Source organism: Colobus angolensis, unplaced genomic scaffold, assembly GCF_000951035.1.
Source record: "Colobus angolensis palliatus isolate OR3802 unplaced genomic scaffold, Cang.pa_1.0 Scaffold141, whole genome shotgun sequence".
Taxonomy (NCBI): domain Eukaryota; kingdom Metazoa; phylum Chordata; class Mammalia; order Primates; family Cercopithecidae; genus Colobus; species Colobus angolensis.
The window spans coordinates 872,106-889,233 of NW_012114500.1; the positions used below are offsets into that span (position 1 = coordinate 872,106).

At 37.4% G+C, this 17,128-nt stretch overlaps 1 protein-coding gene across 3 annotated transcripts in view; it reads left to right on the plus strand.

Moving 5' to 3' along the window:
• The window catches only part of CDC14A (cell division cycle 14A), a 183,025-nt gene that overhangs the window by 136,999 nt on the left and 28,898 nt on the right, over nucleotides 1-17,128 (plus strand). For all 3 annotated transcript variants that reach the window (XM_011935181.1, XM_011935180.1, XM_011935179.1), the window contains exon 11: nucleotides 9,985-10,144. In XM_011935181.1, coding sequence (XP_011790571.1) covers nucleotides 9,985-10,144 — 160 coding nt within the window. The remainder of the gene's footprint in view (nucleotides 1-9,984; nucleotides 10,145-17,128) is intronic.

Here is a 17,128-nt window from a genome sequence, read left to right on the forward strand (position 1 = left end):
TGGAGGGGGTCAGCCTGCTGGGATGAGTCGCTGAAGCTGGAGCTGAAATGCAGACCCCAGGCGGGAGGCAAAGTCCCGCTCCTAACCCAGGGGAACAGAGTGACTCACGCCGATGTTAGTAATTTATGTATTTTTTTCCCCTTTGTCAGTCTCGCTAGAAGTTTGACAATTTTATTGATCTTTTCAAAGAATCAGCTCTTTGTTTCATTAATTTTCTCCTTTTTTTTTGTTTTTAATTTCATTGGTTCATGTTTTTATATTTATTTCCTTCTGCTTGTTTGTAGTTTTCACTATTTTGGCAATGTGTCTGGGTGTGGATTTCATTGGAATTATCCTTTTTTGAGGTTTACTCAGCTTCTCGAATGTTTAGGTTTATGCCTTGTCAAATTTGGAAGGTTTTTCAGCTATTATTTACTTAAGTACTTTCTGAACCCTGTCCTCTTTTTCCTCTCCTTCTGGAACTCTGTTGACATGAGTGTTAGGTTTGTAAGTCCCACAGCTCTCTGGGACTCTCTTCATTTTATTTTTAGTTTATTTTCTCTTAGTTATTCAGATTGGATAGTTTCTACTATTCTATCTTCAACTTCACAAATTCTCTCATCTCTCAATTCTGCCGTTTAACCCACTCACTGAATTTTACTTTTTTTTTTTTTTTTTTTTTTTGAGACAGAGTCTTGCACTGTCGCCCAGGCTGGAGTGCAGTGGCCGGATCTCAGCTCACTGCAAGCTCTGCCTCCCGGGTTTACGCCATTCTCCTGCTTCAGCCTCCCGAGTAGCTGGGACTACAGGCGCCCGCCACCTCGCCCGGCTAGTTTTGTATATTTTAGTAGAGATGGGGTTTCACCGTGTTAGCCAGGATGGTCTCGATCTCCTGACCTCATGATCCACCCGTCTCGGCCTCCCAAAGTGCTGGGATTACAGGCTTGAGCCACTGCGCCCGGCCATTACATTTTGTTTATATACTATTCTAAACTTTCTATTTGGTTTTCTTTATATCTGTTTCTTTGCTGAAACTTCCTATTTTGTCAGTTGTTTCGTGTGTGTTTGTAGTTGTTTGTTGGGGCATTTTTGTCATGGCTACTTTTAAATCTTTGTCAAATTCTTCTAACATCTCTGTCATCTTGGTGTTGGCATTTAGTGATCATCTCTTTTCATTCAGTCAATGTCAAGGTCAGAAAATGTTAACCTGAACATTTTCCTAGTATGTTGTGAGACTCTGGATCTTACTTAAACATTCTGTTGTATCTGGCTTCTTACACTGCTCCAGCAGGGGAAGGTGGTGGCAGTTGGTTTGGGGGTTGGGGGGTTGCCACATTGCTACTACCAGGTGGAGGCAGGAATCTGGATTCTGCACTCAGCCTCTGTTGATGTCCAAGGTTGAGAGACTTCTTGTTGCTGGTGGGTGGAGGTGGGAGTTCTAGCTTCCCATCTGGTCTGTACTGACACTGTAATAGGGGTCACCTTGTTGCTGAAGGGTGTTGGTGAAAGTCTTCACTCTCCACTAGGCCTCCTGTGACACCACTCCAGCTGATAAGGGAGGGTTGTTAGTCACTGCCTGGTTGAGGTAGACTTCCAGGTTCCACCATTAATACCTTAGTGAGGAGTGGGGCCAAAACTGGGGGATCTCATTATCTGACTCCCAACTTAGCCTTCTTTAACACTTCTCTGGTGAGTGACTGACAAAGGGTATAGGGGTGCCTGCCTACAGCCTGGCAGCGTGGAAATCCAGGATACCCTCTCAGTCTTTGCTGGCTGTCAGGGTTAGGGCCACAGTTTTTTTCCTGTGGGGTTTGGCTGGAGAAGAGCAGTTGTTGAAACGTTTTTTGTCTTCTAGGATACCCTTTTCCTGTTCCTTTGACTAGACAGGGCAGGTTTTTCTTTGGGCTTTAAAAATATCAGCTCTGGGCTGGGCACGGTGGCTCATGCATGTAATCCCAGCACTTTAGGAGGTCAAGGCAGGCAGATCACATGAGGTCAAGAGTTCGAGACCAACCTGGTCAACATGATGAAACCCCATCTCTATTAAAAATACAAAAATGAACTGGGTGTGGTGGCAGGTGCCTGTAATCCCAGCTACTTTGGAGGCTGAGGCAATCAATTGAACCGGGGAGGCGGAGGTTGCAGTAAGCCGAGATTGCGCCACTGCACTGCAGCCTGGGTGACAGAGCAGGACTCCGTCGCAAAAAAATAACAAAAAAAAACACAAAAAAACCCCAGCTCTGTTGGCATTTTTGGGTCATTATCTTCTTCAGCCCTAAGACTGGCCTAAGTAAGGCAAAAAGAAAACTCGAGGAACTCACCACCATTTTATTACTTAGGTCTCAAAGTTCCAACCAATCTGCCTTTTTCTTTTCTATCTTTCAGAGTCTTGTTATTTTTTTTTAAATATATATAGGATTTTAAATTCTAGTTATTGGGAAGAATAGGGAAAAGTACATCTACTTCATTTTCCAGAAATGGTGTTATTGCCTTATATTTTAAGGTAATTAGTCTGGCTATAATTTTCAGCATGGAATCTGCTGTGGCAGTCTGAATAGTGTCTCCCCAAATATATGCATGTTTTAATCCCTGTGAATTGTGCCAGCTGTGAATGTTACTGTATATGGAAAAAAGGACTTGGCAGAAGTGATTAAGTTAAGGATGTTGATGTGGGGAGATTATCCTGGATTATTTGGGTGGGCTCAATATAATCACAGTGTCCTTAGAAGAGGGACCCAGGAGGAGCCATTTAGAGGAGAAGCCGATATGATGACTGAAACAGAGATTGGATTGATGCACTTTAAAGATGGAGGAAGGAGCCATAAGCCAAGGAGTATGTGCAGCCACTCTAAATTGAAAAAGGCAAGGAAACAAATTATCTCCTCAAAGCCTCTATTGAAACCAGCCCTGCCTACTGTCACTGCTTTAGCTCAGTGAAACTGATTTCAGAAATCTAACTCCAAATCTGTAAGAAAGTAAATGTATGTTCTTTTAAACCACCACATTTACAGCAGTGCTTTACAATATCCTTAGGAAATTAATACATCTGCTTTGTATAGATAGCAAATATTACAGTAAGAGATGCAGATCCTAGTGATGAACATGCATATTCTGAACTTCTCTTATTCGTCATACTTTCTAATTTGGAGTATTTAATTCCAAATACTCCAAATTAGAAAGTATGATGAATAAGAGTGTATAGAGGAGTCGTGTGACTTAAGTGTTATTTAAGGAAGCTTGAGTTGCAACAATGTGTAAGATGAATTGGGTGGATGGAGATTGGAATCAGAGAGGCTAAAAAGGAGACCATTATCATCCATCTCAGAGAGACAAGGACTTATCAAAAGAGGACAGAAGTTGGACTGAAGAGTTAGAGATGGGTACCAGGGACATTTCAAGAAAAAAAAAATACAAGGCTTTGAAGACTAATGATCGGAGAGACGAAGAGTATGAAGTCAATGATGACGCAAAAGCATGAATAAGTAACGTGTTCATTAAGCAAGAAATAAGAGGGTAAAAACGTTTTCTGTTAGGTTTTCACCTGTCAAAAATAACTGAACAAGTTAAAGTGATTGTATTCTTTTAAAGGTGAAAAGTCAATCAGTGCTTTTTAGAGAATGTTAATTCCAAAGCTCTGACTTATAAAGGCTGGTTTGTCATATCCTCCTAGTCCTTGAGGACCAAAATATGTCCAGGTGTTTCATTGCCGTGTCTTAAACAAGCAGCCCTCTTATTCACTGGCAGTAAGAGAGATGTTTATTAGCATCCTTTTGAGTTGTTGATGAATTTACATATTGGCTGACCTCTCCTTTGTTACAGTCTGAAATTTTGTATTTAAACTTTTAAAGGATATAAATAAGACTCTCTATTTGCAAAACAACCATCAGGTGTTTTTCTTCTATTTAAAGATAAAGTTCTTAAACCAAAAATACCATTCTGAATCCCAAATGTGTCTTCTATCAAACATCCTCAAGGTTCTTAAAATGATGTAAAAATACATCTTTTTGTTTTTGAGCCAACTCTGGACTCAACGTCCTCAGAGACAACCTTTAGAATTATGAAGGTGGAGTCAGGCTGCTTTTACAATTTGATTGATTCTATTTATTGAACGTTTACTGTGTGAATATTCCCCTGACCTTGGGTATCATTATCTATCTGTGATACATAACCTGTATCACAGATAGATAGATCTGTCTGTGTCCTCGGGGATCATGATCTGTTAAAGCTTTCATTCATTATAAAGGGATCATTGAGGGACCAGTGTTGGGCTCCCATGGGGATTTTCACTTCATGGAAATCCTTTACTTATGGGGCCCAATATGGCATTGTTTTTATTTTGCATTTCCTCCTGAGACAGAGAGAACTCACATAAAGCCTAAACCTGGCTCTTACAGGAAGTTTTGTCTCTGTAAAGCAGAGCTTCCATTTTGAACGAGGTTATCTTTAAGAAGCACAATATTATGGTTGAACTCTTTTTCATTCTTAAATCCATAAATCAGAAATTCCCCTGTTTTACTTTATTACTATAGATGTCTTCATCAGTTTCTACTTAGTTGGATATTTTCAGAATTCTAACTTTGTTGCAAGCCTTCCATTGTCTTCAGTGCTTCTCAAACATGAAAGTGCCTAGGAATCATTGGGGGATCTTGTTCAGTGCAGTCTATGATTCAGCAGGTCTGAGGTGAGACCTGAGAGTCTGCATTTCTAACAGGCTCCTAGGTGATGCGATGCTGCTGGTCCTTGAACTACATTCAATAACAAGGGTGTTTGGCTCATCCTTACACTATAGATATCAACTTGGGCTACATCTTACTTTGGTATGGATAGCATTTGGTAAGTTTCACAATTGAATTGAGCTAGATCAGAAATTAATAGTTAAACCATTGCTTTTTTTATTTCAGGAATTACCAAAAATAAGATGAAAAACATCTGTTTAGAAAATGGAAAATGCTTGAAAAAGTCTAACAATAATGGTTTGAGTTTTAGTTGAGATTGACTTCTATCATTTCTTTTTTTTGAAAAATTAAAAAAAAATTAAATTTCAGTAGCTTTTGGGATGCAAGTGGTTATTGGTTACATGGATGAATTGTATAGTATGAACTCCGAGATTTTAGTGCACCCATCACCTGAGTAGTGTACATTGTACCCAATATGTAGTTTTAAATCTCTCTTGCCCATAGTCTCCACAGTCCATTATATTCACTCTGTATGCCTTTGCATACCTGTACCATTTCCTTTTATGGTTTCCTTTTAGATACATGCAGTAGGTCAAGGAATATAGGCTAAAAATTTTTAATTACCTGTTTTAAGGATTTAAAATTTTGTGTTTCCTAAAATACAGAAATTATAATCCGAAATACTATAAAAATCAGAATTTAACAATACAAGATACTGTGTTTTATTAGAATTACAGGCATACTCCATAGGTTTGAGTTTACACTATTTATTGAAAATGACATTTTGTAGTAACACTCAGTTATAGAAGTTTCTGATTTTCTTTTCAACAGTTACTGCTGCATTATCTGATCCATGTGTTGACTGCCAGTTGACACTGGAACTACTGGCTAAGCAAAAATAAAATCCTAATATGGGTTCAAGTATTAAGGATAATTAAGTATGTATCAGAATCTTTGGCAGTGGTTGCATCAGAAATTTATTATTAAATACTCATGCCAGTTATTACTCTGGATAGAAGACTGAATTTTTAAATTTATTTTGTATTATGGTAAAATATGTATAACATAAACCTTAACAATTTTAACCATTATTATGTGTATAATTCAGTGACTTTATATATGTTCATAATGTTGTGCAGCCATCACCACTATTTCCAGAATGTTTTCATCGTTCCAAACGGAAACTATGTACCCATTAAACAATAAATCCCCATTATCTCCAACCCCTACCCAAGTCTCTGGAAACCTCTGTTCTATTTTCTGACATTATGAATTTGCCTGTTCTAGATTCCTCATGCAAATGGAATCATTCAATATTTGTCCTTTTGTGTCTGACTTATTTTACTTAGCACATTTTCAACGTTCATCCATGTTGTAACGTATCAGAATTTCTTTTTGAGGCTGAATAATTCCATTGTGTGGTATATATCCCATTTTATTTATCCATTCATTTGTTGATGGGCATTTGAGTTATTTCTACCTTTTGGTTATTGCGAATAATGCAACTATTATGAACATTGGTACACAAGTATCTATTTGAATCCCCAGTTTCAATGATTTTGGGTATACACCTAAAAGTGAAGTTACTAGATCAGGTGGTAATTCTGTGTGTAACCCTCTGAGGAACTGTGAAACTGTTTTCCACAATGGCTGTACCATTTTTCATTCCCACCAGCAATGAATGAGGGGTCTCCTCTGTATCCTTACCATGAATGGTTTTTGTTTGTTTTGTTTTGTGTGCTCTGAATAAAACTATATGAAAAGGATTAGAGATGGGGGGAAAAGTATTTAAGCAGTAAAAAAGTAAGCAGTAACGTATTAGGTTTAGTTATGAAGTTTGCATTTTGGCATGACACTCCAATGATCTAGCTTCTGATTATAGGGTTCTATACCTAAACTAGATTTAGTTAGTTGAGTCTTTTGGAGAATTCCCTTTCTCAGTTTTTTCCTTCTAACTTCATTTTCTAGTATGTTTCACAATTAACTGCCTTCCATTATACCTTCAGAAATTCTCTAAACATCTTCCTAGTGAATCATCCACTTGTATCGCAGCATTTGAAGAACTCCTTGAATACCTATCGCCGTCCCACCCTCTGCATCTTGGTTACAGATTCCCATCTGTCTTCCTTTGATAGCAAGTTAGACCATTTTGTTAGCCCACTTCTTTAGGCCAGGAACTGTCTCTGTTTTCGTAATAACTCTGGGCTGGTGGAATAGAAGGCACACAAAACAGATTGGTACTCAAGTCATGGCTAGAGTAGGCCTAGGCCAAGCTAGAAAGTGGGTTATGTTTCTACTTGAAGTGACCAAATAGTGGCTTTGGATGGACTTTGTGGTCAGGGTTGGGTTTTTTGGGAAAATGTGTCCAGGATGGAAGAAGGATGAAGATGAAGAGTTCGGTTGGTGTGGAGATGGGATTAGGCTGGGCTTAGGGAAGTGAAGGAGGACAGGTCAGCCACACACAGAAGCCTGCACAATGGCTGGCTGCCATTGTGTTCTGTACTCAGAACTAGGAATATTCACTATAACAGTGCAACTGACTTGGATTTCATTAGAGGAATATTAAAAGTAGATGTAAAAAAAGACCTGTGAAGGCTCTAGATCAGAATCAACTGTAACTTGGCTAATCACAAGCCAAATAATTTAGTTATTTTCTTATGTCCCATGCCTGGCTAGCCTAAGCCCAACTAACCCAGGGCAAGAACATGGCTGAAAACAATGACCCCAGCACTGGCTGTACTTCTTAAGGCTCTGTTCAAACCAAGACACATCCCTTCCTGTCATTTTAAAGCACATGCCCTATTAGCAGAGGGTCAGTAAATTTCATGCTGTCTTAGAAAATGCACCATATTCTTGGAGAATGTACTTTGAGCTGGTGTGTTAGCTTCATAAGATTTGATTTTTAAATACTAAATGCTTAAAAATACATGTTTTACTTCTTTTGTTTGAGATGAGGCTTTTAGGGAGTAATAGACACCACAATAAAAGCTAGCATGGTTTGCATTTTCAATAAAAAGGAATTTGCGTGAAGTGCTGCTTTTTCTCAAGAAGCACTTGCGTACAGCATTGCTTAGCAACACACAAATCAGCTCTGACACCTTATTCATCTTTAATATTCAGGTTCAAATCAAGCCTTTCCAGAGATGGGACAGATTGCGTCTTTCAAACCAAGCAAGTGAAAGTTGTCACTTTGTAATTTTCATCTTTAGGTTGGCAGCAGCATCAGAATTTTCATTTTATAACTTCTTTTGGAATTGGAATTTTTTTCAACTAGCCTTTTAGGTCCTTCTTCTCCTCTGTTTCCACTTTATTTTTCATTCCTGAAGACCTTTAAAAGGTCTTTCCTTTATTTTGGGGATCAAATTTAAATTCCTTAGGATGACATGCAGGGCCCATCTCTCATAGCCTCTGCTTCAGCCAAATTAAACAATTCATGTTCATAAACGTGCTGTTTTCTTTGATATCACTTTTTCCAGACCACGCTGTTTTCTTTGCTTGGCAATACTCTTAGCTGGGTAAGTCCTGCTCATCTTTCCAGATACTTCTGGAATGTTGGGGAACTTCTCTTTGATTCCTTCAGATTGAGTAAGGGGCCTCTTTTCCTGAAGTCCTGTGCAAATCCTGATGATACAGTTTATAACATTGGACTTCATATGTTTGCTTTTCTCATCCTAAACTAGAAATCCCTTCTTGAGAGACAGGGATTCAGTCTTTCATCCATATATCCTGTCCTTCCTGTGTGTTTCATTTATCTGAATTTCTCAATATTTATGACAGAGCTGAATCTTCTCTTTTTTTTATCATGATTTTTATTCCTTTCAACCTAACTCTCTCTCTATATATATATAGAGAGATATATCAAAAGATATAGATATCTATATATATACATATATTATACTTTAAGTTCTAGGGTACATGTGCACACTGTGCAGGTTTGGGAGGCTCCATCTGTGTTCCCACAAATGACATGATCTCATTCTTTTTTGTGGCTGCATAGTATTCCATGGTGTATATGTACCACATTTTTTTTTATCCAGTCTATCACTGATGGACATTTAGTTTGATTCCTTGTCTTTGCTATTGTGAATAGTGCTGTATGAACATTTGCATATGTGTGTCTTTATGGTAGAATGATTTATATTCCTCAAGATATATACTTAGTAGTGGGATTGCTGGGATGAATGGTAATTCTGTTTCTCACTCTTTGAGGAATTGCTACACTGCTTTCCACAATGGTTGAACTAATTTACACTCCCACCAACAGTGTATAAGTGTTCCTTTCTCTCCGCAACCTCACCAGCATCTGTTATTTTTTAACTTTTTGATAATAGCCATTCTTACTGGTGTGTGGTGGTATCTCACTGTGGTTTTAATTTGCATTTCTCTAATGATCAGTGTTTCAATCTGAATTTTATGTGGTATGTGAAATCTTTGTGAGAAAGTATTACTCAATCCTGTTGCTTTAAAAAGAAATCTGTTCTTACTGGTGGCATCTTCTTGATAATGCTATTATTTCACTGGATGTTGATATTTTTTATGATGAACCAGTGTTTTTAGTTTAATTCTATTCTGTAAAGTATGTTATAGGATAAAAATAAAGTGATTTTATGGGATAGTTTATCTTAGAGGAAATGTATGAAGGTGATCCCATCAATAAAAATAAAATCCTCAGAATGTCATTTTGCTTACATATTTTAAATTATCTTCGTATAACTTTGAAAACAGTTGTGATTGTGCCTTAATGAATGAAAGAAAATTTATACATGAACTTCAAACACATTTTCTTTTCTAAGGACAATGTAATTGAGGCTATAAGCCTTGCTTTTAGATGCTAAGAGTAGGTTTTAAAAGTTATATGTGAGGGCCTTTCATGGTACCACCCAAAAGTAGGTATGTAGTACTTTTTGGGTAATATCTCCCAAGTTCTTTCATCTACAGTTTTGAGTCCAGTTATTCTCTCTGTTTTTATAAACAGGCATATTAAATTGCTACTTGAGAAATTGAAGATTTCAAATTTATATTTAAAAGATAAATAGGCTCATAATATTTATTGCTGTGGAATTTGTTCTAAGCATCTGAGGACTTCAGCAGTCAACTGTATAGACAAATGTTGGAGGATGACATTTGTGTTGAATATAGAACCTTATTTTGGCTTTTTGAAAGTGACTTCATTGTTCTTTATTCTAAGATATAATTTTCTAGTCTGATTTGTAAATGCTTATTTGCTAAATCTTTTCCTTTATAAGACATCATGCGTTTGAGATAAGAGTAGATTGTTTTAAAGATAACTTTTTCATGTCTTTTTTTTTTTTGCTGCTTGTTTTTACAGAAAACAAGCATCGTTGTGGGTCCAAGGAGACATTTTCCGATCCAAACTGAAAAATCGACCATCCAGTGAAGGAAGTATTAATAAAATTCTTTCTAGCCTAGATGATATGTCTATTGGTGGAAATCTTTCAAAAATACAAAACGTGGAACGATTTGGAGAGGTAAGTTTTCCCTAGGAAGATTCTATCTTAAAACTGATGTTCTGCATTTGTTTCTCAGTTGGACATATATAACATAGCAGTGTCTTTTCTCTGGATGCCGAGAGTGCCAGGTTTTTAGATGTAGAGTCATCCATCTATATAGCAAGAAGCAGAGGAAAGAAACCAGTTGCCCTTAAAAAAAAAGGTATAATTTAAGGAGTAAATTATAAAGGAGGCTACTCTGGTAGGGAAGAATATTTACAGAAAGGAAACAGAAAAGCAAACTTTCTATTTGAAAATTAAAATAGATATCAAGAAGAAAAATTTTAATGTGACAATTGAAATAATACATACCACAAGTGGTGCTTTGAAAGCCTCAAATTCATGCTGATTTCTAAAGTAAGTGCCGACTTGAAAACATGATTAGGGCAACTCTTTTAAAAAAATTAAAGCTCTACTGTAAACAAACCACCTTAAATAGTTGACATATATTGTCTGATTTAATATTCATAACTACCTGGTGAGTTAGGTAATACTATCTCTATTTATAGGAAGGAAATTGTGTATCAGAGATGTTCTAACCTCAGTGTCAAACATGGTTCAATCCATGTCTGTCTGAGTCCAAGCTTGTGTTTTTTTATATTACACCCTGTTACCTCTGAATAAAAATAGAAGAGATTTACTAAGAATTAGGATTATGAGCATTTTTGGGACTAGAAACAACATTGAAACCATTTGTTTGGTTCCAATATTGTAAAGACAAGAAACTAAAGTTCCAGGGTTGTTTAGTAGTGGGGCCACTTTGAGAACTGGGCATTCAATTTCTAGTTTAGTCTTTCTACCACGTTATGCCTAAGGTGAAGCTAAGTGTCTGGCTTATATTTTTATACCTCTAAAGGAGCAAGAAAAAGAAAGAAAAAAAAGACCTGTTCAAAATAGTGGAACAAGCCAGGCAGGGTGATGTGTGCCTCTGTGGTCCCAGTTACTTGGGAGACTGAGGTGGGAGGATATTTGAGCCCAGGAGTCGAAGCTGTAGTGAGCTATGTTGGCACCACTGTACTCCATCCTGGGCGACAGAGCAAGAACCCGTGTCTAAAAAATAAAAAAGAAAAAGAAAAAATATAGAAGCAACAATGTAGATTTACATTCTATTAAAGAGTGACCCATTAGACCTGGACAAGGGCCTTAAACCAAATACTGTGGCTCAAGCTTAGCCCACAAGGAACCCAGAATGGAAGGAACATATCATAGCTCTCTTAGGTTAATGATTGGCATCCCAAACAGATTTCTTTTTAGCAAGAAAGCCAGAGTGCTTGGAGATTGGGAGCGTGAGTTTTCTTTCAAGGACAAAAGGATGGAGACCGTTGGAAGAACTGATTTTTAAACCTAGTGCTCTGTTCTCCAGGATGGCCACTGGTGAGGTGACTAAGTTTACCCATTTAAGTCATCTGTCCTGATGAAATATACACCTTATCCAAGGTCATGTTGATGTTAGAGCCTTTGTTGACTTTCTTGTCTCTGTGTTCCAGTCTCACCTATTAAGAGCAAATAAAAAGAAAGGCTCTGAACTAAGATTTTAATGTGATAATATAGCTAAGCAAGAATACCTTTTTCTTGCTCTAGTCAGCATTTCCTTCCCAGGTTGAGTTCAGGTAAACAGGGCTTTGAGTTATGAACTCTGAAAAGACAAACATAAAGTTAATCCTGTTATCTGAGAAACATGTTTACCTTGCAGGAACATAGTACTTTCTATATCATAATCTTGATTAGATTAACATCTGGTAGTTAGAACATTTTATTCTCATACTCTTTTAATCCCCAATCTGTCGATCTTAAGAATACTTAACATTTATGTATCACTGTGAGGGTAAGGAATGCAGTATGATTGGAATTTAAAATAAGTCAGTTTTAAATATAAGTATATGTAAGTCTACTCCCTGGTCTTAGTCCATTTGGGCTGCTGTAACAAAACACTACAGTCTAGGCGGCTTATAAACAACAGAAATTTATTTCTCACGGTTCTGCAGGTTGGGAAATTCAAGATCAAGGCATCAACAGATTTGGTGTCTGGTGAGGGCCTGCCTACTGGTTCATAGACAGCACCTTCTGCATCTTCACATGGCAAAAAGAGCAAACAAACTCTTAATGCCATCACGTTGGGGGTTGGGATTTCAACATATGAATTTTGGGGGCTACAAATATTCAGACCATAGCACCCCCCCATCATTATTTTAGTTTTAGCCATTGAAATGCTATTGTTTCTGAAATTCAAGGGCAGAAATGAAAGAATTCAGAGATGCTACAGAATGATGGTATGGTGAATATTTTACACAGCATCATGTATAAGGCTCTTGGACTACTTTATTAGCTAGTTAATGGCTTTGTGCAAGTAACTCTTACAAGCACTTTTCTTGCCATGCTTATCTGGTGCCAGCTCTGGAATATCACATGAATATGGAATATTAGCTTGCTCAAAATTGGACTTAACAGAGTTATTGATGTTTTTATTGTTCTTATAAATTGCGCATGGAAAAATAGATTGAGAATGCTCTAAGAATTTAATGTGTTTCAAGTTGCATGGAGGGTGAAAGTCCATGGAATTTCTGGATTTACTTAGTTTGTATATATAGAAAGTGCAAAAAAGCAGTATTCCTCTTGAGATTGCCTTGAAAAAAAAGATTAAAGCAGAGATTCTAAATTATTTTTTTCTTTCTAGGCCTACAGTAATTTTCTTGTGATTAGTTACTAAGAAGCTCTGTATTACCAGATTTGGAGAATTTGAATATAGTTTTTTAGGCCGGGCATCGTGGCTTATGCCTATAATCCTGGCACTTTGGGAGGCTGAGGCGGATGGATCACTTGAGGTCAGGAGTTTGAGACCAGCCTGGCCAGCATAATGAAACCCCATCACTACTAAGAATAGAAAAAAAAAATTAGCCAGGTGTGATGGCACATGCCTGTAGTTTCAGCTTCTTGGGAGGCTGAGGCATGAGAATCACTTGAACCCAAGAGGCGGAGGTTGCAGTGAGCTGAGATCGTGGCACTGCACTCCAGCCTGGGCAACAGAGCGAGACCATCTCAAAAAAAAAAAAAAAAAAACCTGGGCAACAGAGCGAGACCATCTCAAAAAAAAAAAAAAAAAAAGTACAGTTTTTTTAGTGCTTAGGATGTAGGTGAAAGGAAAACAACCAGAATGATGCAGATCATAGTGATGGACTAGGCTGTGGTTTTAATGAATGTTCTTTGTCAACTTAGAGTTATGAGAAATAAAATAGAGGCTTCACTTTTATGGAGCCTGGACTTCAGTGCTGGACTGGGCACTATGAAATATACACAGCCCATCCTGTAGATGTAGGTTAGGCTCCCTGCTCCCTGCTCCTGCCTGGCACTAAACTTTTCCTCCTCAGTCCTCATCCCTCCTTCCCATACTCTCTAGGAAGGTAGAGACGTTTATTTGTCGTCATCACGATTCTATTTTTGACCAAAGGCCTTAATCAGTATTATGTGAATGGATGAAGAAGGCTTATAGTTTCAGAGAAAAAAAAGGACAGAGGCATGAAATTGGTAATAATCTAAGCTACACAAGTGCATTATGTCCTCAAATACAAAATAGTACTAGCAATAAGTGCTCACTTTAACATTTAGGGCCTATAGGTCCATTATGGCTTGGAGTTATTTTTAAAGATGGGATTTAAAGTACTTTATTTAAAGTGCAAATATTAAATCAGGATCTTAGCATGAAGGCACTATGTGCCAGGAACTGTTTTAGGCACTTGACATTAATGAACTCTTTTAATCCTTACAGTAGGCATATGAAATAGGCAGTGTTACTAGGCCCATTTACAGGAGACATACCTGAGTTAGAGGTCAAACCATCTGCCCAAGATCCTAAGTACATGGTGAGGTGGTCATTTGAACTTCTGTGCTCTGGCTCCAAAGTCTGTGCACTCAGCAACCCTCCCAGGAGGCCTCTCACTATACTCTGCTAGCTCTCTGTGAGGTCTTCATTGTGGCTTCAGTAAATTATATACAGTAATTTTGAGCAAAACTGTAACCATTCCTGCTAATAAACTTCTCCTGGAATAACAACGGTTTTTACATTTTGTCTTTCTACTTTAGGGCTATAGTCCGTTATTAGCATGCCAATCAGTAGATGCTCTTGACTTAGTGATATTAATTAGATACAGGTGCTGCTAATATTCAGCCAAGTTCCTACAAATTAACAATCAAGTAGACAAGAATGTAGCTGTTTTAATTACATCTTTGAGATATTGTGATTTATAAAATCCATCAAGTACTCATAAGCAGGTTGCATCTTAGAAAAATCTATGAAGTAAAAATTAAATCTCTAATGTCCTGCTTTTAAGCACGTTTCTTTCCCCACCTTATGACGGTGAAGACCAGTTCTAATCTGAATGCCATTGGGATCCACCAGAGGTTATTAAGCAGGGGAGTGACAGCACACTGAATCATGGTGTCAGGAGATCACTCTGGCCATGGTGTCATATAGGGCTGAGGGTGGAAGGCCAGGGAGCTGGTGATGGGGAGGTCCAGGTTTTAAAGGTCCCAACCAGTGGCAGTGAGTGGGGCAGCCAGAAGAGAGATGTGGGTATCTCTGATAAATTCAAACTTTTTATTGATCAGAAGCAGCTTATTATAAAGAGGACATCTTTGCCTTTCCCCAACACTTAACATCTGTAGGTTCAACATCTGAGAGCTGAAAAGAACTTTAGAGATGACCCAGCCACCTTTCCTAGCCAATTTATTAAAATCTGCTAAAATTTCCATTCTCATCTTTATCTTCCAGTTCTTGGACCTCTATTTTTACTCATTTCTATTTAAACTGTCTATTTATGTCATTTTTCTGTTATGACTCTTCCATCTTTATTCCCTAGTGTGCTATATTCTGTCTCATAGATCTCTTCTTGGTGAGACTTTCCATAGCCTTTCCTATAGCTTACTGTGCCATGATTTTGTTTACGTTTTGGTCAGCAATTACTTTATCCAGCTGAAATCTGTGGACATGATTGTGTGTGGAGAAAACAACTGGTGGAATAAAATATTTATTCTTTATGGTGTTATTTGTTCTTTCACTAGGTCATCACTCTTGGTTTTTTTTTTTTTTTTTTTTAATTGTACTTCTTTTGGTACAGTATTTTAGTTTACTGTCATTTTTTTGCCTTTATGTAGGGCAGTCCAGTATCCAAAAGAAAGAGTGTTGCTGCTTATATCCTCCAAAGGGCAATGGGGTGTCTGAGAGCAGACCCCTTTCCTTTGGGGGACAAAGATAGGAGGGTCTTCCCTGGACTAGGTAGGGTTCTTCATTGTTGCCAGCACATCAGCCATGTGGTTTTGTTTCTTTTCAGCGGATTCCAGGGAATCTGCTTCTCCTGGACCAGCTTAGGACAAGAGGGAGTCTGCCCTGGCATTTTGTAGGGAGAGGGGCTGGAGCCTACGGGCAGAATGGAGGCCCAGGGTGGGTTCTCCTCATTTGTGATTTGTGAATGTGTTCTTTAGTTGTCATGAAGAATGAATCTGGTATAAGGAAGGAGGCCTAACAGCACCTGATGAGAAAAGTTTTCAAACTTTCTCCTGGCTACCAACTCATGAGATTGATTTGTGCCACACAATATATTGTACTGCATTTGCTAATAAACATTTTCCTCCTCCAGGCTCTTATGACCTGGTGTATCTTATAGGATCAATCCCCTAATAAATATAAGGCTTGTTATATTTATATCTGTGTATCTTATTCAGTATTCCAGGAGGCCAAAGTCCTTTTCCATATAGCTTTTTAGTTTCTTAATTCTGTAATTTAATGTAAATATGTTTTGAATAATGTTAACTATTTTTGTTGAATTTGAAGGCTATTTATTAATCACTGAGAATTTTATAGTTTATATGTTGTATCTCTCTTAGTCCTAAAAATGCCCCACACTTTTGTACAATGGCCACAGAGACAAAATAAAAGAAGATTAGTTTAGACAAAAAATAATATGGTTTACATTTTAGTAAATTTTTTCAGACCTGTATTGCCTGTCTGGATCTTTCCCCCTTCTTCCCTCACCCCAAGTCTGGGCTCCCCTGCAGTTTCCCATACCCTAATCCAATCCATTATCTCTCATGATGACCACTTAAATGTGTCCCCCCCCGAGTCTTGACCTCCAATTCATTCTCACAGTGATCAATGGGAGGAAATATATGCAACATATACAAATGAGGGGGGTTTGTGGGTATAAAGAACTCTTACAAATCACGAAAATACTGTGTACACAAATAAAACAATATGGGAACCCTCCTGGCTGGTAAACGTTAAAAAGGTTCTACTTCCCTAGAAATGGAAGAAACACAAATTTAAATGATGAAATGCTATTTATGCCTATCAAATGTATTAAAAATGTATGCAGTATTGACAAACGTTTAGGGAATAAAAAGCTCTGAAACATTGCTAGTTGGAATTTACAATGGTACAACCTTTTTGGAGGGCAATTTGATCATGTAGAAGATGACTTTAAAAAGAATCCCACTTCTATGAATTTGTCTTAAGGCAATAATAAGAGAGTGTTCATAAACCGGGTATATATGAGAGTATGTTTGTTGAGGCTGTTTATAGTGATGAAAGAGAACAGTATAACCTAGGGTATCAGTTAAATAATAACATTAGGCATATCTAGACAATGGAATTTTATGGAGCCATAAAATGACAGAGATTTTAAAAAATGTGCCTGAAAAACTTTCACAATATGTTTTTTAAGTTAAAAAAGTTACAAAGCAGCATATGTATATAATACAACCTCTTTTTGTAAGGAAGAAGTAGGTTGAGGGTTTTATATAGTGCAGGGAAAATTCTGGAAGACTATGTGCCAGAATGTTAATGTGTTTTGCTTTTGATAGTAAATATATAGGTGATTTTAATATTTTTTCATGTTTACCTATACTTTATTACTAATGACAAACATATGGTAAACATATCTCCATATATATGGTAAATGCATATATATTTAT